The sequence below is a fragment of the Canis aureus genome, chromosome 13, assembly GCF_053574225.1.
Source record: "Canis aureus isolate CA01 chromosome 13, VMU_Caureus_v.1.0, whole genome shotgun sequence".
NCBI lineage: Eukaryota > Metazoa > Chordata > Mammalia > Carnivora > Canidae > Canis > Canis aureus.
Genome location: NC_135623.1, coordinates 45958682 through 45982508, shown reverse-complemented (window position 1 = coordinate 45982508; position 23827 = coordinate 45958682). Strand labels below are relative to the sequence as shown.

Sequence of the window (23827 nt, the reverse complement as noted above, 5' to 3'; positions counted from 1 at the left end):
GATGGAAATGTGAATCCATAAAAAGAATGAAGGATATACCAGAAATAAAAATTATGCAAGTATCTAAAAAAATTTCTCATATTTCTTAAAAAGATAACTGATCATTTAAAACAAAAATAACAAAAATATGCTGATAATATGAAAAAGTAGAAAATATGACAAACCAAGAACAGGACAAGGGAAATGGAAGTGTATTTTTGAAAGATTCTTATATGTTAGGCAGTATAATATCACTTGAAACTAGATTAGAGCAAATTAAAGACATATTATAGGGCAGCCCCAGTGGCACAGCAGTTTAGCGCTGCCTGCAGCCCAGGGTATGATCCTGGAGACCCGGGATCAAGTCCCACATCGGGCTCCCTGCATGGAGCCTGCTTCTCCCTCTGCCTGTGTCTCTGCCTCTGTGTGTGTGTGTGTGTGAGTCGCTCATGAATAGATAAATAAAATCTAAAAAAAAAAAAAAAAAAAAAAAGACATATTATAAATCCTAGATTAATTGGGTAAAATAAGAGATACAACTAAAAGGTCTATAGTGGAAATAAAATGGAATCCTAAAGTGAAATGAATACAAAAAGTAGGAAAAGAGGAAGAAAGGAACAAAGAACAATTGTGACAAGCAGAAAATAATAAGACAGATTTAAATCTAACCCTATAAATAATATTAAGTGTAAATGATTTAAAATTCCAATTAAAAGGCAGAGATTGTCAAACTAGATTAAAAAGCAAGACTCAATTATATGCCGCTTTCAAGAAACTCACTTTAAACACACTTTACAAAATGATTTAAAACTGAAAGAATGCGAGCCCCCAGGTGGCTCAGTGGTTGAGCGACTGCCTTTGGCTCAGGTCATGATCCTGGGATCCTGGGATCGAGTCCTGCATGGGGCTCCCTGCAGGAAGCCTGGTTCTCCCACTGCCTAGGTCTCTGCCTCTTTCTCTGTGTCTCTCATAAAATAAAACTGAAAGAATGTGAAACTATACCAAGCTAGAGTGGTCATATTAATAACAAACAGAATATGCAATATTTCATAACAAGGATGTCATTTCATCAAAGAAGACATAAAATCCTAAATGTGTACATACTGAATAAGAGCTTTAAAATAAATATAGCAAAAAAATGACTGAAAGAAACAGACAAATCCACAATTATAGTTGTAGACTTCAAGGATCTTCTCTCAGTAACAAATGGACGTAGACTGAGTAGACAAAAAATCAACAAAGAAGACTTGAATAACACTGTCAAACAACATGACTCAAAAAAACCCACTTGACAACAGCAGAATGCATTTTGTTTTCATGTGTACATGGAACACTCAGTAAGGGTGACTCTATTCTGAGCCAAATCTCAACATATTGAAAACTACTGAAATATAAAACATGTTATTTGGCCACAGTGAAATTAAACTAGAAATCAGTAATAGAGAAATATCTACAAAAAAACGCAAATATTTAGATATTAAATCCTTCTCAATAACCCAAGGGCTAAAATAAATACGTCACAGAAAATGTTTAAATACTTTGAGGTGAATAAAAATGAAAAATCTGTGGGATGTACGTAAAGTAGTAATTAGTGAAAAATGTACAGCTTTAAATATTTATATGAGGTGGGGGGAACTGCCAAAATCAATCAGTAGGCTCACCTTTCATCTCAGGAATCCAGAAAAAAAAAAAAGGAAAATTAAATGCAAAATAAGTAGAAAAAAGGAAATAAAAGAGTAAAAACCAATGAAATATACTGAATTCATTTATTTTTTTAAAGATTTTATTTATATATTCATGATAGAGAAAGAGGGAGAGTGAGAGAGAGAGAGAGGCAGAGACACAGGCATTGGGAGAAGCAGGCTCCATGCCAGGAGCCCGATGTGGGACTCAATTTCAGGACTCCAGGACCACGCCCTGGCCCAAAGGCAGGCACTAAACCGCTGAGCCACCCAGGGATCCCCCAAACATACGGAATTTAATGTAACACCCTATTTTAATAGAGAAATGAAAAAAGAAAAATCAATGAAGCCAAAAACTGTGCTTTCAAAAAGATAAGCCTCTAGTTACATTAAGAAAAAATTAAAAAGACACAAATGACCAATACTGGAAATAGAGGAAATCCTATGGATTTTAATCTTATTTAAATCCTATAGATTTTAAGCAATAAGGTATACTATAAATGATCTTATGCCAAGTTGTTAATTAAACAACTTGAATGAAATGGAAAAAAAATCCTTGAAAATCAAAACTACCAAAATTGACTCAAGAAGGAACAGAAAGTCAGAATAGTCCTATTATAAGAAATTCAATTCAAAACTACAAACTTTACCACAAAATAAACTCCAGGCTCAAATGGTTCACTGTTGAATTCTATCAAACATTTAAAGAATACATAATGACCAGGTCAGTACAAGCTCTTCCAGAACACAGAAGAGAATACTTTCTTTTTTTTTTTTTTAATTTTTTTTTTCATTTATTTATGATAGTCACACAGAGAGAGAGAGAGAGAGAGAGGCAGAGACATAGGCAGAGGGAGAAGCATGCACCGGGAGCCTGACGTGGGATTTGATCCCGGGTCTCCAGGATCGCGCCCTGGGCCAAAGGCAGGCGCTAAACCGCTGCGCCACCCAGGGATCCCCAGAAGAGAATACTTTCTATGTCATGTTATTTAGTCAGTATTGCCCTGACACCAACAACAAATGACAGAAGAGAAAAAACTACATCAACTCAATATCCCTCATCAACTTAACAAAATATTAGTACATCAAATCTAATAAATCCAACCCGATGACCAAGAAGGATTTATCTCAGGAATGCAAGGTTGATTTAACACGCAAAAACAAATTCATATAATTCATCACATTAACTGAATGATGGAGAAGGACATACAATAATCTCAGTAAAAGCAGAAAAAATTTTTGACAAAATTCAATATCCATTCACAATAAAATCTCTTGGGGATCCCTAGGTGGCTTGGCGGTTTAGCACCTGCCTTCGGCCTGGGCGTGATCCTGGAGTCCCAGGATCGAGTCCCACGTCGGGTTTGCCTGCTTCTCCCTCTGCCTGTGTCTCTGCCTCTCTGTCTCTCTCTCTGTGTCTCTCTCTGTGTCTCTCATGAATAAATAAGTATAATATTTAAAAATAATAATAATAAAAACTCTCAACAAAGAACAGAAAGAAATTTCCTCAGAGCACCTGGCTGGCTCACTCAAAAGAACATGTAACTGTTAATCTCGGGTTGTGAGTCCAAGCCCCACAATGGGCATGGAGCCTACTTTTTAAAAAAGGATAGATGGATGGATGAAAACAAGGAAGGAAGGAAGGAAGGAAGGAAGGAAGGAACGAACGAACGAACGAACGAACTTCCTCAACCTGATAAATAGAATCTCTGAATATCTACAACTAATATTACATTTAAAAATAGAAGATTGATCACTTTCTCCCTATGTTTGGGAACAAAGTAAAAACAACCACTTTTACCACTTTAATTCAATATTCTAATGGAGGTCCCTAGCCAAAGCAATTAGAACAAAATAAAATGTACACAGAAAGTCAGAAGCAATCTACAAAAAAGCTACTAGAACTAAATGAGTTTAGCATTAAAGAATATAAGAACAGAACATTTAAAAAAGGGGGGGGTCTATTTCAATATCCAAGAAACAAACACTGAAATTTTAAAAACACCATTTCAAGAACATGAAATACGTATTGGATAAATTTTACAAGATATATAAGATTTGGACAATGAAAATAACAAATAATTGCTACGAAAAACTGATGAAGACTTAAAAGGAAAGACTGCATCCACGAACTGGAAGACTCAATATTGCTAAGATACCAATTTCCCCACTGATCTATGGACTCCATGCAATCCAGTCAGGATCCCAGGGGCTTTTGTAGAAATTGACAAGACCCTAAAATATTGCTTTAAGAAGGGGTCCACAGGCTTCACTAGACTATCAAAGGGTCTATGGCACAAAACGAGGCCTAAAACTCTATCATTCTTCAAATCTTCCACTTCCATGTTTACTCCTTCCTAAAACTGATTTGTCTGACAAAGTCGGTGTCCTGTAAATCTTCCTTAACCAATTCTTTCCGCACAATTTTCTCCCACTTGCCCAAAGAATTTTTTGTAGCCATCACAATCTTATTACACAGCATTTGCCTGGATATAAAAAACTTTGAATACAGCAAATAAAATTCAAGAATGCATTAATACTGAAAGTCTCTTAAGAATAAAGCAAAAAGGAATTTGGGAAAAACTACTCAAAGAGGCTGTGCTTTATTTCTTCTAGGGCAGATATTAACAGCAAGCCCCCATGCCTTATCTATCACAGAATTACAATTAAGAAATAAGATGGAATGACATAGGGATGTATAAGAACAAGTTTATTCCAATTAATAAGCAAAAATTCTAAGGTTTTGATAAAAGTAAAACATAATCACAATACGCAACAATTTAGAAATTAGGTCCTTTGTAAATATCAAAACTCTTGATGAAAAATTTCAGATACTAGCGACTTAAAGACATGCAAAAAAGTACTTTTTCTTTTTTTCCAAATTATTTGGAAAACACACAAGCAAAAATATTTGGAAGGCCCCTGGACTAAGGTAGCACTAGTTCATATCCAGTTTTTTCTGTTAAATTATATTTATGCAAATATGACCTACCTTCTTCTATGAAAGACTTGAACTGTCTAGAAACAGAAATAGAGATCCTCTTTCCCTTTTTAATTTAATGCTGCATTTCTGTGAGCAGTTAGAAAATGTTGCTATTGGCATTATGAAAATATTTATTGCTATGCCAAGTTGTTCTCTATGAACATCTGCTGCTGATTTTGATGGGGGAGGTAAAGGGACATAAAAACCCTCTTTAAAACCTGCATACCCATTCCTCTAACTCACCATGCACTAGTTATACATTGGGAATACAGATGTAAATGGAAACATTTCTGCTCTTTGGGGACTTAGTCTGTAGCCAGCATACTCAGACCTGCAAAGATTTACAGCAATAAACAGAGAGGTGCCTACCACAAGTACAGTAAAGGAGGAAGATCATGATGTGATTTGAGAACTACAAAGAGCTCAGTATGAAAACAAAGGATATTTTCGGAGGTAATATTCAATTCTGAGAAGCTCATTCGTCATCCAAACAGAGCCAACGATAGTGTACACATGGTAGGAGTAGACGTGGAAATTCACCTGATAAATTATTTAATATTTATTGAGTACCCACTGTGTCCCTGATACTACATAAGAAACTGGGAGAAAGAAGGAAAAATAAGCCATGAAAGATCTTATCATCAAAGGGGCAAGAGACAGAGACATAAACGAACTATAGCATTAGCCCACAGTGATAAAATCTACAGTAATACTAAGTCTTACAGGAGCCAAAAAACAAAAACAAAACAAAAAATTGTAAGAGAGAGAAGGTTTTCCCAAAACGGTAATGCTAGAGATGTCTCTAAAGGTGAATAGAAATGAACTAGACAGAGAACGGGAGAACAAAGTAAAAACAAAGCAGTTCAGATAAAGGCTGGAGGAAACGGAAATACGGCAAAAGAAACAAAAGCCAGATCACCAAGAGCAATGAGTAGTAAGCAATAAGCCACAGAAGGGTTTCAGGAATGAGTAAGATCAACCACTCTAATCAAGTAGAGAGTGGGAATAGGGAACATGGCAAGACTAAAGAGAACATCAACACGTAGTTCAGGGATGATATATATGCATAATTTAGAATGTATATAAAGCAAGAAGACAAAGGAAAAGATACTTGGAAATAGAGACAGGGAAGATAGGGAAGAGATGGTGGGAAGAAGGGGGTTTCAAAGGTGTTCCATGGATATTTATTTTATAATTACATATTAAACTTTGCTACACACTTTTATGTACTATATATCAAATTTTGAACATATTTTAACAGAGGGAGAGGTTGCTGAAGTAAGGTAATAAATAGTAAGGAAGGGAAGAAAAGAAAAAGTTAGAAACAAGTACAAGTTAGAACTAAGAGAAGTTAGTGACCAATTAGATAAAGAAAAGGGACAAAACTGGGAATCCCAATCAGGTCTCCCATTTCAGAGTCTAGACAGAGGGCGAAGCCATTTACCCAGGCAGGATTTAAAGGGGATAACTCTTGGTTTTGTGGGAGGAAGAATTCAATTTTGGACACACTGAAGTTGAGTTGCCTGAATGACACTCACATATAGATATATCTAGTAGGTTTTTAGATACACAGGCCAAAAACTTAGGGAAAAAAGCCTTGATCAAAGACAAAACTTTGATTACCATGAGCTTATAAGCAGTACAGCAGTTAAGGCTATAACCTTGAAAAAGGTTAGACAAGAATATCATGAAAGTAACAGAAGGCTGAAGACAGATGAACTGAAAGAACTTCTAAAAGAAGACCTGAATTTAAATGAGATTTTGAATTATTAGCAACATCCCTTTAACATATAAGAAACTTAGAGTCCAAATATCTTTTCTTAAAATAGTAGCTCTTCAAATTTTCACTTGATTGCTGGATAAAGAAAAAAGCCCATCTTTTCCAGACACAAAGTTATAAAACAACAGGAATGTCCATGGTAATAAGCCATTTCCCACTGTATACCACTTAGCAGAATTTACCTGAAATTCATTCATCTTTCCCTCTAAATCTCAGTCAAAACAAGATTTGGGACAACTTAATTATGATTCCAAGACTATAACTCTCTAACATCTGGCTCAGCCATAACTTGGCTTTTGGTAGAACCAGAAGGTAAATCTGATGCAATACAAAATTGTACACATACTTGCCAGAAGGTGGGCTGTTACAGCACCTGATGGCAGGTAGCTGAAAGGAACTGGCAATTCTTTCAGCCTGCCTACGCATAAACTCTAGAGATAGCAGGAATATAGTAGGTAAAATTAGATTTATGCAAAAAAAAAAAAAAAGTTCCTGCATTTTCAAGTAACACAACTGCAAATCCCTTACTTCCCCAAGAATGAAATATTAAAAAGTAGAACTAGCCTGTATTATGTACTTATGTGTTATGGAAATTCTGTAATGCAAATAAAAAAGTTATTATGATTACATCTGATAATGAAATTACGTTCAGTGCTTGTTAGTCTCACGGCACCTAGCAGAAACTAGTCTTTCAATAAGCACAAAACAATACACACTGACCACTAATGAACAATGCAAATAAATACCAATCAACTCAAAATAGTTTTACTCCTTGAAGAGGCACAAGTGTCTGAGACTTCTTTCTATGTAAATGCCTGAAAATAAAAGAATATCACTTATATACAGTGATTTATATAGTTAAATATTCATAAAATGAGATTTTGTGATTCATATAAAAATTACATTAACATGACACAAATACTTTTGGGGAAAGTGATTCATGAGATTTGGGAAAAATGTCATACCTTACATTCCCACACGCAATACTTATCTGTTTACATCTAAAGAGGACTCTGAGATACATTCTTGAATTACATTTTTTTTTCTTATGAGAGCACTCAGAGACTACTATAAGCTTTAAAAAGATACAGTTTAAAAAAAAAAAAACGTTAGCAGTATCCTTTGGCATTTCCATCATGTTTAATCTTATTCAAAAAACAAAGATTACACCAGCCAAAGACAATCATTCTCTTTACAACTACATAAAGTATCTAATAATTATCAATTGAGCTAGAACAAATTACTTACAGGAGACAAACCTGATTTAAGAAAAACATAAAATATTAACATGCCTTAGGAATGAACAGAGATGCACAGTCTGTTCAACAAATTTTTGGTTATCTACTATGTGTAAAGCACCACACTAGGTGCAGGAGAAACAAGAAGTAAATATTCCATCACTTTACAAACTTAAGAACACTGTACCAAAGACTTAAAAGGCAACATGAGAAATTATAAGGCAACATATGCTTAAATATCAAATTAGTAATCTGAACCATAAGATCTGAGGAGAGATCACATCCAACTCTTTTGAAGGCACTTCAAGCCCATGTACTTAGTGTAGTTTTTACTACAGGAACACAATCAGATTCTTAAAATTACCATGATTTCAAAAAACTAGCAGCACTGGGGTGGCAAGCATCTCACTACTCAGCCCGTTAAGCTGGAGAAGGGGGAAAAGGAAAAACTGGGTAGGAAATTAAACTGACAACTAAGTTCACTTTCTCAGGTCTATAGTTCTTCCTTGCTTTAAGAACATACAAAATCTGAAATACAGTGAAGTAAAACGTGTAAAAACTGTAACTCATAAAGCAGTGAAATGTTGTCTAAGGCAATGGTTTTCAAACACTGATGAACATCTAAATACATCTAATAATAACATCCAAATGACTGGCTAACTTGCTAATCACACAGATGCCTATCTACTATCTCAGACCTTTGGAATCAGAATCAGGGCATTTGTATTTTGAGCAGCTCCCCAGGTGTTCTGATGCAATGTGAGAATTAAATGTTATAGGAGGAAGTACACAATCCTCAGTGGCAAGGAAACCCGGGTTCAAATGCCTGTTCTAATACTTATTAGCACTGGGACCACCAACTACTCCCTAATACTATTTCTAATCCATAAAAAGGGGGACCTGCCACCCATATAGATCAAGTGGTTGTTCAGAGGACACAGGGGCCTGGGTGGCTCAGGTTGAGTGTCTGCCTTCGGCTCAGGTCATGATCCTGGGGTCCTGGGATTGAGTCCCGCATGGGGCTCCCTGCATGGAGCCTGCTTCTCGCTCTGCCTGGGTCTCTGCCTCTCTCTCTGTCTCTCTCATGAATAAATAAATAAAATCTTAAAAAAAAAAAAAAAAAGATGACAACACATAAAATGCTTACTACCTAGCAGATTAAGCACTGAATGAATTCACTCAACATTTATTAAGCACTTACACAGCATATGAGAAATATCTCATTAATTTATTATGAATTAATAAATACAGCAACTCTGCAATGGTGTCATGTGAACATATAATTATGGGACTCTATCCTAACCAGCAAAGTCTTCCCTGAACTGAGCTGAACAGGCAGTAACAGGAAAAGAAGTGTATTTCCAGGCAGAGAAAGTATCATAACTAAAAGCCATGTACTTGAAGCAGAACAGAAAGAACTGACTCGAGGAGAGAAGAATGCCAGAAAGCACTGTGGAGAAGACGTTGAAAAGGCAACCAGGGACCAAAACAGACTGTTCCGGATGCTAATTTCTCTTAAAAACAATGAAAGCCACTGAAGGGCTTTACACATGAAGATAATGTGATTAGATCTGCATTTTGAAAAAGTCACTCAACCTCGTGTGGAAAACTACAGATCTGACCACAGTAAATGCAAGTAGGCCATATCTAGGAAGCTCGTTTTCATCAAAGGAGAGATGATGATGGCTGGAACTACAGTACTAGTACTGAAGATGAAGAGTGGACATGTTCAAGAGGCCCAATTAATAGGACTTCTAGAAAGACTACTATGAGTCATGAGAGACAGGAAGATATCACACTTCTACTCCTAGAGAAAGGGATGATGACGCTCGACTCTTCAGCTAAACACAGCAAGAGAACCTATTTTTCTTGGGGGGTAAATAATGAATTTGAAACGTAGGTAGGGTAGTTATTCACAATTATTGGTTTGATTTGTTCAGAAGTATTCTGTTGTATAGAAGTACAATGTGTCTGTTTTTATTGGCTGCTTATTGATCTTAAAGAGAAAAGAATAGGTTTTGGCATGTGGGTAAAGTGGATCTGAACAGAAGGAAGGTCCTTACCTTCCACTAGGTTCCTTTCCTTTAACACAATCCTCCAAAAGCATCTTTTTATGACTAATGTAATATTGTCTCGAGAATTCTATTTATACACTCGCCTGATAAACCATTTTAAGCTTTTAAATTAACGTTTATTTTAAAGAATAAGACAGGAGGCCAGACAAAAAAATCCTGCAAAGTCTATAAGGAAGCTTCAAGTATCTGACTTTCAAGCCACTACCTGAACATGATCAGTTTTAAAGTAACAGGCAGGTTTGGGGCATTTTCATTAAATTATGTTAATTTTCCAAAATGGAGCGGGGTGCAAACGCTACTTGGAAAACTTATTATTCATAGAATCCAGTATGTAAGAAAATATATAAAAAAATTAAAAAATAATCATACAAATAATGCCTGAATTTCATCTGCAAAAAACTAGTTTGCACTTACAATTTTAAGGCAGTCCTGACATGGCACTTTTAAGTTGCCCGAGTCCAGTCTCATGAAGATTGTTATAGGCGTTGGCCTGACAGTATTGGTCTCCGTAATGAGTGATCGGAGGTATGTATTCAGTGGGATCCCAAGAAGTTTTTTCAAGCTTGATCCGTCTAAACCTTCCTCCAACCTTTCTCTCCCGCTTAGGAAAACAAGAGTGCAGGAGCCACCGCGGGGGGTGTCAGTCTTCACAACACACCTGCCCCACCCACCGCACACAATAAGCTTCCGTTCCAGAACTACAGCTACCGTCGGAAAGGACGCGGGCGGCGGGGCGCTGTTGGGAACCCAGGTCATCAGGTGCAGACCACCGGACTGACCCGGGCGGAGGCGGCTCCAATTTCCCAAAAGGGAACCGAGATGTCCACCGCGGAAACCCGAGCTCCAGGGCCCGAGAAAGGGGCTCTCCCTCCCGCAGACGACTCCGGCCCTGGTCCCCCGTCGCCTCGAGGCCTCTTCGGGGGACTCGGGCCTCTCGGATCCGCTCCCCGGAGCTCGCCACTCCCCCAGCCCCGGCTTCGCGCGGGCGCCCACCGTCCCGGCCGGCAGCCGGCAGGGCTGTCACCAGGCAACAGTCACCAGCTCCAAGAGCCTCGGGAGGCCTACCCCGGGGTGCGGGTCCTTCCCCATTCCCTCCTCGCGGGCCTCAGGAGCCCAACACGAGGGGCGGCAGGTGGAGGAGATCGCCCGGTGCCCGCGGGCGGTCACTCACCTCTTCCCCTCTTTCCCGGGAGGGGCGGCGCTGGAGCTCGCTTCCCCCGCCCCCCCAAACGCTTCCTGGCTGCTCCTGCTCAGCCTTAGCGCCCGGCCGCCGCCGTCGCCGCCCCTCACTCCATAGCCTCCTCCGCCCGCGCGGCCTCAGAGGCTGGAGCCGGAGGAGGGAAGGGGGAGGGGAGGGGAGGGACTGGGGAGGAAGAGTACGGGAGGGGGAAGAAGACCGAGAGACCGGCCAGTCGGACCATGACGTCACTTCCGGCGGTCTCGGAAGGGGCGGGGCCGGGAATGCAGGCCCCGCCCCGGCCCGGCGCTCGGGGGCGGTGTTACGAGCCAGGGGCGGAGCCTGAGGCGCAGCGCTGGCGACCGTGCTTCCGACGCCGCGGCCGGGCGGCTGGGCGGCTGGGGCAGCCGGAGGGAGCTTCCCGATCCGGGACCGGGCGGACGGGCCTTCGTGAGCCCTGACGGTGCCTTCTGCAGGGGCAGGAGGACCGAGAGCCCTATACATCCTAACCAAATGCGTCCTGAAGAAGCGGGTGGCTCGGACTTGGCTCCCGAGGGCCGCTCCTCCCCGGCGCACCTGCTCTGTCTGGTCCTGGATGACGAACCGCTGCTCCGCTTCTCCGGAGCTGCTCTCCCTGCGGTTCCGGGAAAGCCGTGCCTCCCAAACCTCAGTACGCACACGGATCATCTGAGGACTTTGTCCAGATGCAGTTGGGAGTAGGGTCTGACTCTGCATTTCTCCTTAGTTCCCAGAGGACGCCCATGCTGCTGCTGCCGCGCAGAAGGCTACACTTAGAACAACAGAGAGCTAAAGTAGGAGGCGGCAAGCACGAGAAGTATTTCCTTAACCTAGCCTGCCTGTTTAAGGAAGGTTACGGGGGCCGATGGCCTTACCTTGTCAGCACCAATCCCAGGCTCCTCGCCTTTCCACCCCACTGCAGCCTGCCCTCGGCCGACTCGCCCATCACTCCCTCGCCGCCTCCTCGGATTCCTCCCCGTCCACGTCCCACTGCCTGCCCCACACTCCGCACGATCCACAGGATCTCGGCCTAATAGATGGGGCTTCTATTACTGTCGCTTTGTCCTAAACATCAGGCTATAATGTAGAATTGGACATCCTGTTTCCAGTCAAGGGAGGAAAGAGCTTAAATTCTAGGATTCTAACAACACAACCCCGAGAAACCAGTCTAGATGTTTCAGCTTAGTACCTTGTCATTCTAAAAAGTGTTTAATTAAAAATTCACCGGGATACGGAAGATTGAGGAGTGACTGCTGAAGTATGGGTTTTGATCGTAGTGGCGGTTGCACAACTTTGTAAATACACTTTAAAAACCCGTTGAATTGTACATTTTAAATAATTAAAAAATAAAGATAAATTTTTTTAAAAAGGTGAATTTGTGGTATGTGAATTATATCTCAATTAACAATTTTAAAAAGAAAATTTTTACTATCTCCAACTAATTGAAAAATATTTTATTTATTCAGGAGAGATACAGAGAGAGACGCAGAGACATAGGCAGAGGGAGAAGCAGGCTCCCCAGGGAGCCAGGGATCACGACCTGAGCCAAAGGCAGAGGCTTAACCCAATGAGCCACATAGGCACCCTGTATAAATGTTTATTATTAGAAAGTTCACAAATATGTAGAATAAACAGTGAACACAAGGTTAATTGTTTGAAGGTGACCCTTCTAGACCTTTCTTTCTATTTATTTACATATATATGTTTGTAATTCAGGAATTCATTTTTATATAACTAAGATGATAGTATACACATGTCTACTTGTCTTTCATTTTTGTTTTGTTTTACATACTTTTTTTTTTTTTTTTTTTTTTTTTTTTTTTTTTGCTTAAATACAGATTTATTGCAAACCAACACTGGACAGGGGACTTGTTTTACATACTTAATGAAATCCTCCAGTGCTATATATCTCACTCTTCCAAATTCCCTACTGTTCAATATTCCACAGTAAGTCTATGACATAATTTACTTAAATGTTCCCCCAGATGATCAACATTTTTATTGTTTTCAGGTTCTCATTATTCCTCACAAATTTTTTCTTACAGAATAACTGGTAGATAAATTGATTAGTTTTATTCAGCTCCTTGCCCTAGATCTCTTTCATGAAAAGCTTGCCATTGCCCAAAAAAAGGCAAAAAGAAAAAAGAGAAAGCAAAGAGCCTCTTGAAGCTGTGGCTCTAATACTCAAGACTCCAATGTGTGTGTGTGCATTCCTTTTAAATATCCCCTAAAATAATAATATTCAAGATTAAGTGTCACTAGTAGTTAATCATGCAACACTAAGGGTATATAATTCACACAATAACATTTCATATCAGTAAAGCAAGTTCCTGGGTTTACTCTTTTTATCAGCAAACAGTGCAATCTTAGTAAATAAGTTATAGCTTACCTAAGATGAGAGGAGGAAAAACTGGAGACACTGGCTGCAAAGATGCCATATAAAAGCATAAGGTTGTCAAAACCGGGAAACTTACATGTTTTTGTGTCATCTAAATTTGTAAAAAACATTTAATTTTTTTTTCTTTTCAGGATGCTCTGGTCCTTTTCAATCTACTCAGCTATAGGATGGTATTATTCACTCTCTTCAGACTCAAGTGGAAATTAAAAGGAAGCATAATTTATAAACATACAAAGACTGTTTTACTGGTTCTAATGCCATTGATGTAGTATTAAGTCATCTAATGCAAAATAAGTGCCTAAGAAGTAATGACACCTCTCAACGGAGTTTGTCTTTGTCAAGTTCTAATGAATCACAAAGTATTTTTCAATCACAAAGCTATTGAAAAATTAAAAGGGGGATCCCTGGGTGGCGCAGCGGTTTGGCGCCTGCCTTTGGCCCAGGGCGCGATCCTGGAGACCCAGGATCGAATCCCACGTCAGGCTCCCGGTGCATGGAGCCTGCTTCTCCCTCTGCCTGTGTCTCTGCCTCTCTCTCTCTCTCTCTGTGACTATCATAAATAAATAAAATTTAAAAAAAAAAATTAAAAGGAATTAGAATTTGAAGATTCAAACAGTAGTCTCTACAGGTTCCTAAGCCATAAATTATCTTATCTTTTTTATTTTTATTTTTCAGAAGAAGTAAAGGAATCTGGGAATGGGTTACCTGATGAAATATAAGCAAAGGAATCTTTAAGGTTAGTGTTAGCCAAGATACTGTAATACATTGTGTTTAGGCTCTTATGGAACAGTCTTCATTGAGCAAAACTTAAATGTTATGTTTTTTGTTTTATTCGGAAGCCAATAAAAGAAAAGCCATGGGGAAATTAATCCATGTCTGCATTTGCTCTAAAACTGCTCTGGAAGACATTACCACATAAATTTTTTTAAGAATTTATACCAGGAAAACTTCTATCTTCTTTGATCATATGCTTTATAATTTTGAAAAATGACTTAGCCAAAGTAAAAAGATCCAAGGTTATCAGAAAACTCACAGTAAAAATTTTCTATCACATCATAGTAATCATAATAACTTTGGAATTAACATATATTCTTTCTCTTTTATTTATAATCCTAATTTGTCCTCTTTTGGTGATGCTCTATTATCTAATAAACTTATTACTCATGTATTTTACTGTAACCTCCCTGAAGTCCTTTGTGGAAATAGGAAATGTCTAAATAAGTTTTAATAGGTTAAAATGTATATTTGAAATTTTGATCCCACATATAATACAAAAGTTCACATATTATTTCCTAACAGACTAGGAGATGAAATTATTTCAAATCCTCCAGCACAAGGGATTGGTGAGGAAAGATTAGAGGAACTTATTCATACAATGAGTAGGAATGTGGCTTTACCTCCAAATATCCATGTTCTCTCACTTTCAAAAGAAGGTTATTTCAGTTGTCGTTATTCTTTCAGAACTTTGTAAGGAAGAACTGATTTTTTAAGTTACTTAATTTTTTTTAGAACAGTTTTAGGTTCACAAAAAAATTCAGCAGAAAGTAGAATCCACATGTATCCCCTGCACCCATTACATATCAACATCCTGTACCAAGGTGATATATTTGTTACACTCTGTGAACCTACTCTGGTTCATCATTATCACTCAAACCACATAGTTTACATTAGTGTTTACTCTTTGTGTTGTTATATTATATGGGTTTTGAGAAATGTATAATGACATGCATCCACCATTATAGAATCATACAGAATAGTTTCACTGCCTGAACATCTCTATACTTCACCTCTTCATCTTTCCCATCCTCCTAACTGCTGGTAACCACTGATCTCTTGACTATCTCCAAGAATTGACTTTTCAAATATGATTAAAGTAGTGGTTAGTGTATTGATTCTCTATTCCTCTATTAGAGCTTCCTTCTACGTAGTGATTACATCAGACAAGTGAGGCAGCATAAATCCAATAATATTTATTTTTTACAATGACCATGATCAGGTTCTATCATCCATACTACCAGAAAAAAAAAAAAGACATGTTAGCTCATTACCAGTCCTTACCATCTATAATCCAAGATCATCTTCTGCAAGGGTATCCTTTTTCCATTGTGTAGGCCCTTCCCAAACATCTCCCTAACTTTCACATTTCAGGACAAACTAAGCAACCTGTTGTTCTACTCCTCTTACTTCATCTACTTGCAGTTTTCTCCTTATGATGCTGCTGAAGGTAGAAAGAAAAGCCTCATACCCAGGCAGTTAGGAGGGATGCATACATAACTCATTAGTGGTTATATCTTTTGCTGCATTTGCTTAAACCATTAAAGAAGCAAGACAGGAATGATTTCCATCTTGGAGGAGCAAAAAAATAACAATAATCAGGAGAAGTGTGATAAAAGAAAGATAAAGTGCCCAAAGTAGAGCAATAATAAGAGAAGAGGGCCTAGAAGAGAACCCTGAGGAAGACTACTGGATGGGCAGAAGATGAGGAACCAAGTGGAAGTGATTCTTATCCACTACGAATAAAAAAAAAAAGCAAATTGGGGATCCCTGGGTGGCTCAGCAGTTTAGTGCTGCCTTTGGCCCAGGGCGTGATCCTGGAGACCCGGGTTGAGTCCCACATCGGGCTCCCTGCATGGGACCTGCTTCTTCCTCTGCCTGTGTCTCTGCCTCTGTGTGTGTGTGTGTGTGTGTGTGTGTGTGTGTCATGAATAAATAAATAAATAAAATCTTTAAAAGAAATTGTCCCATCACTTCCCCTTGGGGATATAGTATATCTCTAGAAATTCCTAACATAAAGACGAGTGTAATTTATCAGTAAATACACTAATAAAAATAGTTTCCAGTTATTGGGCCTTTCCCTGTACTACACAATTTGTTATGCATTTTGTATGTATTATTTATAACCTAACAATAGGCCTGAGTAAGGGATAAAACTCCCATGTAATGGTTGGGGAAACTGAGACTCTGAAGGATAAATGAATCCCTAAGACACAGTATAGGAAGAAAGCTGGCATTCTGATGTATTTTTAAAAATATTATTATTGAATGTGATACATTCAAATGGTCCTACAGGTTTTATTAAAAACTCGGAGTTCCCTACCCTGCTACTCTCACTCAGTTCCCCATCCTGAGAGACAACCATTTATAACTTGTATCTCCTATTTCTAAACAGCATGGTTATAATAATGCCGTTTCATGATCTTTCAGTTTTGTGTACATCTATTAATTTGCTTTTTGTAAAGATTTTATTTATTTTAGAGAGAGAGCATGAGTGGTGGGAGGGGCAGATGGAAAGCGAGAGAATCTCAAGCAGACTTTTAGCATTGAGTGATGAGCCCACTCAGTCCCAGGACCCTGAGATGGTGACCCCAAGCCAAAACCAAGAGTCAGATGCTCAACTGACTGAGTCACCTAGGCCCACCCCGCCCAAAACACTTTAAATAGTACATGTTTTTATATACTATTTTATGTGTGACATATTTAATAAAAAAATGTTGGATGAAATTAGGAGGAATATGGGTAGATTTAAATCTATACCATTTAGCCTGAAATTCTAAACATTAAGTCACAAAACAAACTATTAAGTTTTGTAAAAAGAAAAAAGAGAGTTTTTATGTTAAAACAAGAATCAGCCAGGTCTGGAAACCACTGCTTTAGTTTAGACTGATTATTTTAATCTTTTTTTTTTAAATTTTTATTTATTTATGATAGTCACAGAGGGAGAAAGAGAGAGAGGCAGAGACATAGGCAGAGGGAGAAGCAGGCTCCATGCACCGGAAGCCCGATGTGGGATTCGATCCCAGGTCTCCAGGATCGCGCCCTGGGCCAAAGGCAGGCGCCAAACCGCTGCGCCACCCAGGGATCCCCTAGACTGATTATTTTATAGATAAGGAAACAGAGAAATTAGATAAGTTGCCAAGTTTCCACACTTAACTAATGGCATCAAGATTTGGACTTAGATTTCCATACTTTTATCAGTGCTTTATCATTCTTATTGCAGCAAAGTGTTGCTAACTTATAAAATGAGAATGAGTGAAACGTATTTGGTATGTTTGCCCTTTAGCACAACTGAATGTGTCAGCCTTCGGAATAGAGAAACACAAACATTATTTTAGTTCTTTCTCATAAAAGCATAGTTTTCAGAGGAGTTTTTAATAAGTTACTAATAAGAAATCTCTTCATCTTCAAAAGCCTCTTAAATCTAGTAGTTTGGGGAGAAGGGGTTGTTCTTTGTTTTTGTTTGTAAAAAAAGGTTTGCAAAAGAGAACTAATGTTAAAATTGACTGATTGTTCTTGAATTTAACGCAAAAAAAAAAAAAAGATTTACTTGCTTGGAAGTTAAATTTTCAAACCAAAACTTTTTGAAGAAAGTGCATTTGGCAAAACATGGCTGGTTAAAGGTCCGGGTTGACTCAGTTGGTGAAGCATATGACTCTTTTTTTTCTTTTATGTTTCAAATTTTTGTTTAAATTCTAGTTAATTGACATATAGTATAATATTAGTTTCAGAGAAGAATTTAGTGTTCCAACACTTACATATAACACCCAGTGCTCATCACAAGTGCCCTCCCTCCTTAATGCCCATAACCCATTTAGCCTATCCCCCTCCACCTCCCCTCCAGTAACTTAGTTTGTTCTCTATAGTTTAGAGTCTCCCTTACGGTTTACCTCTCTCTCTTTTTTTTTCCTTTCCCCTATATTCATCTGTTTTGTTCCCTAAATTGCGCATGAGTGAAATCATAAGATATTTGTCTTTCTGTGACTCATTTCACTTAGCATAATATTCTCTCTATCCATCCACGTTGTTGCAAATGGCAAGATTTCATTCTCTTTTTTTTTCTTGCAAGATTTCATTCTTTTGAATGGCTAATTATTCCACTGCATGTGTGTATCACATCTTCTTTATCCATTCATCAGTCAGTGGATATTTGGTCTCTTTCCATAATTTAGCTATTGTTGATAAAAGCATGTGACTCTTGGGGCATCTAGGTGGCTCAGTCATTTAAGTGTCTGCCTTTAGCTCAGGTCATGATCCCCAGACACCCTGGTCAAGAGGGAGTCTACTTCTCCCTCTCTCTGTGATTCCCCTCCTCCCGCCCCAACCTCCTGCTGTCACTCATGCTCTCTCTCTCTCTCTCAAATGAATAAATTAAAATCTTAATAAGGAAAGAAGAAAGAAAGAAAGAAAGAAAGAAAGAAAGAAAGAAAGAAAGAAAGAAAGAAAGAAAGAAAGAAAGAGAGAAATCATGTGACTCTTGATCTCTGGTTGTGAGTTCAAGCCCCATGAGTGTACAGCTTACTTTAAAAAAAAGCTGGTTAAAGGTATGCAATTGGAAACACACCTATATAAATGTCAGTCAAGAAATAGAAATATTAGTTCCCCTATTTATGAGAAAAGCCATTTCTTAATTTTCCAATAACTACAAGAACTACTTCACTTGAATTGAGAACTCTGCCAACAGTGGTAAAACAGTGTGATCGCTGCAGGATTCACTGCAAATTTGCATCTGTTTGGCAAGAAGCATTAAGATGAACCACCTTTGCTGACATTTGTTTGGTTTTTACAGTTATTTGATTTTTTTACTAATAATATTATGACTAATGTTGCAAGAACATATGTGTATCGTTTTAGAAATGTTAGGGTACAGAATCAACCTCTCCCGCACCTGTGTAGGGTAGGTCTCTCAACTGCCTATATCAGCTAGGGCAACTCCACCGTTAATAGGTTTCACTTGACTTCCAGAATATGTTTGGACAAAGGTTTCCTCAGTCAAAACAAAATTTGCATCCTAATGAACACACTGTATTCTTCCTACTATAACATTTGTACACTTCATTAAATTGCCTGTTTACTTGTCTTTATTCCCACTAGAGTGTGAGGTACTTAGGGACAGTCCTTTTCTCATCCACCATTGCATCCACATTGAATAACACAGCGCCTCGCTGTGGGTAGGGTGTATAAACGTTTCATGGATGAATGGCGCAAGTACAGTCTCCTCATTGAATAAATATCTTCTTTTTATATATATATCCTATGCATATATACCTGGTGCACATGTGTGTGTGTGTGCATAAGCTATCCTAAACACTGGACAAATTGTACATTCATCAGATGCAGATGCTCTCCCCCTTGCATCCTCATCACTCAGCACAATGGTCACTTGAATATGAACTGCTCAATAAAGATGACCGTGGTGATGGTATGTGTTGCCACGATATCCTTTTTTGAGTTTGTGGGGCCTGAGTGGCTCAGTCAGTTAAGCGGCCGACTCTTGATTTTGGCTCAGAGCATGACATGAAGCCCTAAGTTGGGCTCTGTGCTCAGCAGAGAATCTACTTGTCTTTCTCCCTCTCTCTCTCTCTGCTCCTCCTCCTCCCCCCCTGCTCGTCCTCCCCCCTAAATCTTTAAAAAATATATCCTTCTTGAGTTTTATTTCTATGCACAGAATGAGCTATTTTGTTTATCATCTCTGCATTGGGCTGCTGCATTCTCAGCACGCACATTTCTCTGCTCCATCTCTTTGAGATCCTTGCTTACATATCATCTTCCCAATGTTAGTTCCCACACGTATTTTTTAAAATTGCAATACTACCCCATCTTGCCCTGCTTCTCTTCTTTTCTCTCCATAGAACTTACCACTAACCAACACACGACATATTTCGCTTTTTGTTTGTCTATTTATTGCCTCCCTCCCCTCCACCCTCGAATATAAGCTCCATTAGGGCAAGGATTTTTGCCTGTTTGGGGTATCATTATATTCCTGGCATGTAGATCAGTGTCTAGCACAAAAAAAAAAAGTCTCAATAAACATTTGTTGAATAAATTAACATCCTGCCTTGATGCTCCTGCAGAATACTCTTTTTTTCCAGTTTTGGACTTACTTATAATATATCTATTTGTCCTTCTCAGTGACTTCATAAAACTTGCCTTTGCACATTTCATATGTGGCTATCCCAGTCTCTCTTATTTAGAGTTTGGCTTCTGAAGGTCCATTAGTCTTTATGTATCTTTTTCTAACACCTATTCAGTACCAGGCCAAAAGGTTAGTACTAACAAACATGGCCTGATTGATTAGGGGCCATGTATAATCTCAAATCTTTACTAAAAGGTTGTTAATTTGATTTTTTTTTTTTTTTTTTTTTTTTTTTGGCCATTAACTCAAAGGTAGCAAACTAAGAAGTTTTTGGGAGCCAGAGAGATCAGAGAGCCAGGGAGTACTTAAATATCAGACATGTAAAAATATATATATACCATTGTTTTGCTTGAAATGTATAGCCCTCACAGGCTATTTTTCCTTTTCCCATTTATCATAGACATATAAATATGTACAGGGAAATTGATTTTTACTATAGAAAACCAGGACAGTATCATGAAAATGGTAACTGAGTCCCTACCACGCTGGGATACAATGGAGTGGTTGGGTTTGTGGTGAACTGGAAACAACATGCCAATCCAAAAGGGGTAACCACTAACTCGTATCAACTCTCTGTGCTCAAGTATTTGAATTCAAGCCCGGTGTTTTATGGGATCTTATGAATTTTTTTATAGGGAAGCTTGAAACCCAGAATTTTACATGAAAGCTGCCATTTCTATACAAGTTAATTTTATTCAAAATACTTTACAACCAAACAATCCATAGTTATGGTCCAAATTTAATACATAGGTTACCAGTTTGATAGCTCTGCGAAAGATTTACTATAGCTACTACTTTTATAATTTTGATTTAAAGGAAAAACAAAATGTTAATTATGATCTCATAATTAGGATAATGAAAAATTTCATGAACTCTAAAGAGGAATGACCAGAAACTCAAGTTAAGATTAACCTAATACTATATTTTAATTTAAAAATAAGAAACAACAGTTATCTCTGCCTTTTTGAGTAAAATTATAATTAGTAATCTCATATTCTCTCAGATGTGTACAATAATTCATAAGCTTGACTAGTAGTTTTTTTAAATTTGGAATTAACCTATTGTTGCCTTTAAAAGCTAGATCAGGGCAGCCCAGGTGGCTCAGCGGTTTAGCGCCGCCTTCAGCCCAGGGTGTGATGCTGGAGTCCTGCCATCGAGTCCCACATCAGGCTACCTGCATGGAGCCTGCTTCTCCCTCTGCCTCTGCCTCTCTCTTTCTCTCTCTCTCTGTGTCTCTCATGAATAAATAAATAAAATGTTAAAAAAAATGAAAAATAAATAAAAGCTAGATCAGGGGCATCTGGGTGGCTCAGTCAGTTAAGCAGCCAACTCTTGATCTTAGGGTTGTGAGTTCAAGCCCCATGCTGGGCTCCATGCTGGGCATGCAGCCTACTTAAAAAATGAATAAACAAACCAACCAATAAAAGCTAAATCATATCATTTTATAATCAACCTTAGCAGAAAATAAAATCAATGTGGCTTGTGACTTTGATGTCTATTTAAAGGTTAATTTTGGAAAGAAAAATTGTAATTCAGTAAATTTAAATGATCTTAACATTAAATTCATTTATTATATACATATTAAGGTAACTTTTATTTTTTTCATTTAGATATGAAAGAATTTTATAATATTGGTTGGCTGTGTGGATGTTATTTATCAACCTGATGGTTACTTACTTCTGTTTTAAGCTGTTTGGAAACCACAGATATTGCTATGTATTTTTCAACTGACTCACCTTCCATTCTTGGAAAATATTTTGGAGGCTTCAATTAAAATACAAATTCTTCAGTTAAGTAAGGAGGAAGATCTTATTCTCTCAAACACTTCTCTAGACAGAGAGGTTGTTCTAAGCTTATGTCTACCTGAGTAAATGATCATTTTTATTTTAAATAATTTATAGCTAAAAAATCCTTTCACATATTTTGTCCCTGGCGTGTTAAGTTCTAAGAACACAACCATACATATACGCTAACAACATCTCTGTTTTATAAATTAATCATTGTGAATTCTTATTTGATCTAACATAGAAAATCACCGGTTATGACCTATGAGATCGTTGGAAATCAGAGTGGTTTCATTCATATGAATTCAGTAATGATTTGTCAATCATCCATTCCTTGTGCCAACCCTGAGTGTTTTCCAAGGTTCTATCATTGTTTTATGACCCTAAGATAACAAAACCAACACAATTTCTACCAGTTTGTTTATCTCTGCCCTGCAAGAATCTATCACCTGTAGGGGAGATATTCATAGAACAAAACATCACAGTCCAATGAGATAAGCCCTATCACAAAACCAGACTCATTTGTGGAGATGCTCAGGAAACCATATAACCTGAATGAGTCTCCCTCCTCTTTCCCTCCTAACTCCAAAGTACCCATCACTCTTGCATAAACCAGCTCTCAATAACTATAAGTATAAAACCTTGGGTCCTGTTAGGATTCCAGCAGGGAGATCCTGATATCTGATGCTTTCTCCCACATCAGCCAAATAAGAAAAGAACATTAGACTCTAACGCTGAGAACCAGAAAGCTTCAGATCCTGGGAGGTGTTAGGTGATCAGGGACCTGTGGACCCACTTAGTCAACTGTGGTCCTATTTGCACATGGTAGGTTTCTTTAATTCACAGTGAGCCAAGAAAGACCCAAACAAATGGCTGAGTGTTCCTCGGCCCTTGAGACAGGGAGAGCAAAGGGATACCATCAGAGAAACAGGGTTTCCTTAGACACCACTGCAGGAAACAGCAGCCAGGTGGCCTTATATCGTTTGGCATTTCCAGTTGAAAAGTAATTCAACTGGCATTAATCTTTTCATCTGCAACATGAGAATCTAGAAGATAATTCGTCACATATGTTATGGTGGAATAAAAATGCATCTTGATTGGGCAAATATTTAGTATCTTTTTTTCAAATAATAACAGAACACCACTCTGGAAAACTGTGTGGAGGTTCCTCAGAGTTAAAAATAGGGCAGCCCCACTGGCGCAGTGGTTTGGCGCCGCCTGCAGCCCGGGGTGTGATCCTGGTGACCCTGGATCGAGTCCCACATCAAGTCCCACATCGGGCTCCCTGCGTGGAGCCTGCTTCTCTCTTTGCCTGTCTGTCTGTCTGTCTGTCTCTGTATGTGTGTGTGTGTGTGTCTCTATGAATAAACAATAAAGAGACCTGGAGGGACCTGGAGGGTATTGTGCTGAATGAAATAAGTCCATCGGAAAAGGACAAACATTATATGATCTCATTCATTTGGGGAATATAAAAATTAGTGAAAAGGAATAAAGGGAAAGGAGAGAAAATGAGTGAAAATATCAGTGAGGGTGACAAAACATGAGAGACTCCTAACCCTGGGAAACGAACAAGGGGTAGTGGAAAGGGAGGTGGGAGGGGGATTGGGGTGACTGGGTGATGGGCACTGAGGGGGGCACTTGGAGGGATGAGCACTGGGTATTATGCTATATGTTGGCAAATTGAACTCCAATAAAAAAAAGTTTTTTTAAGTTAAAAAAAAAATAATCGAAGTGGGAAAAGCAAGGGAATCCCTCATGGAAACACCAAGTGCAGATGAACTCCTCTGAACAAAACCTAGGAAA

General features: G+C 38.5%; 2 protein-coding genes and 1 long non-coding RNA gene across 5 annotated transcripts in view; 2 read left to right on the top strand and 1 right to left on the bottom strand.

Moving 5' to 3' along the window:
* SCYL2 (SCY1 like pseudokinase 2) overlaps window positions 1-11121 on the bottom strand; it is a 63420-nt gene extending 52299 nt beyond the window's left edge. Inside the window, exon 1 of one of the 3 annotated variants that reach the window (XM_077846012.1) lies at window positions 10909-11121. The gene's annotated coding sequence lies outside the window, so the exon portion shown is untranslated. Of the gene's footprint in view, window positions 1-10151; window positions 10396-10908 lie in introns of those variants that run through there. The other 2 variants (XM_077846014.1, XM_077846013.1) reach the window with 2 other exon arrangements.
* Window positions 11107-12307, top strand: LOC144282410 (uncharacterized). The gene is made up of 2 exons (XR_013350853.1): window positions 11107-11584; window positions 11660-12307. It is a non-coding gene; the product is annotated as an uncharacterized LOC144282410 (long non-coding RNA).
* A 1056-nt stretch (window positions 12308-13363) lies between these two features.
* Window positions 13364-22111, top strand: DEPDC4 (DEP domain containing 4). The gene is given in 6 exon segments (XM_077844425.1): window positions 13364-13376; window positions 13462-13645; window positions 13647-13721; window positions 13899-14066; window positions 14630-14763; window positions 21930-22111. Coding segments are annotated over 6 exon segments (756 nt in total).
* Window positions 22112-23827: the final 1716 nt, after the last annotated feature.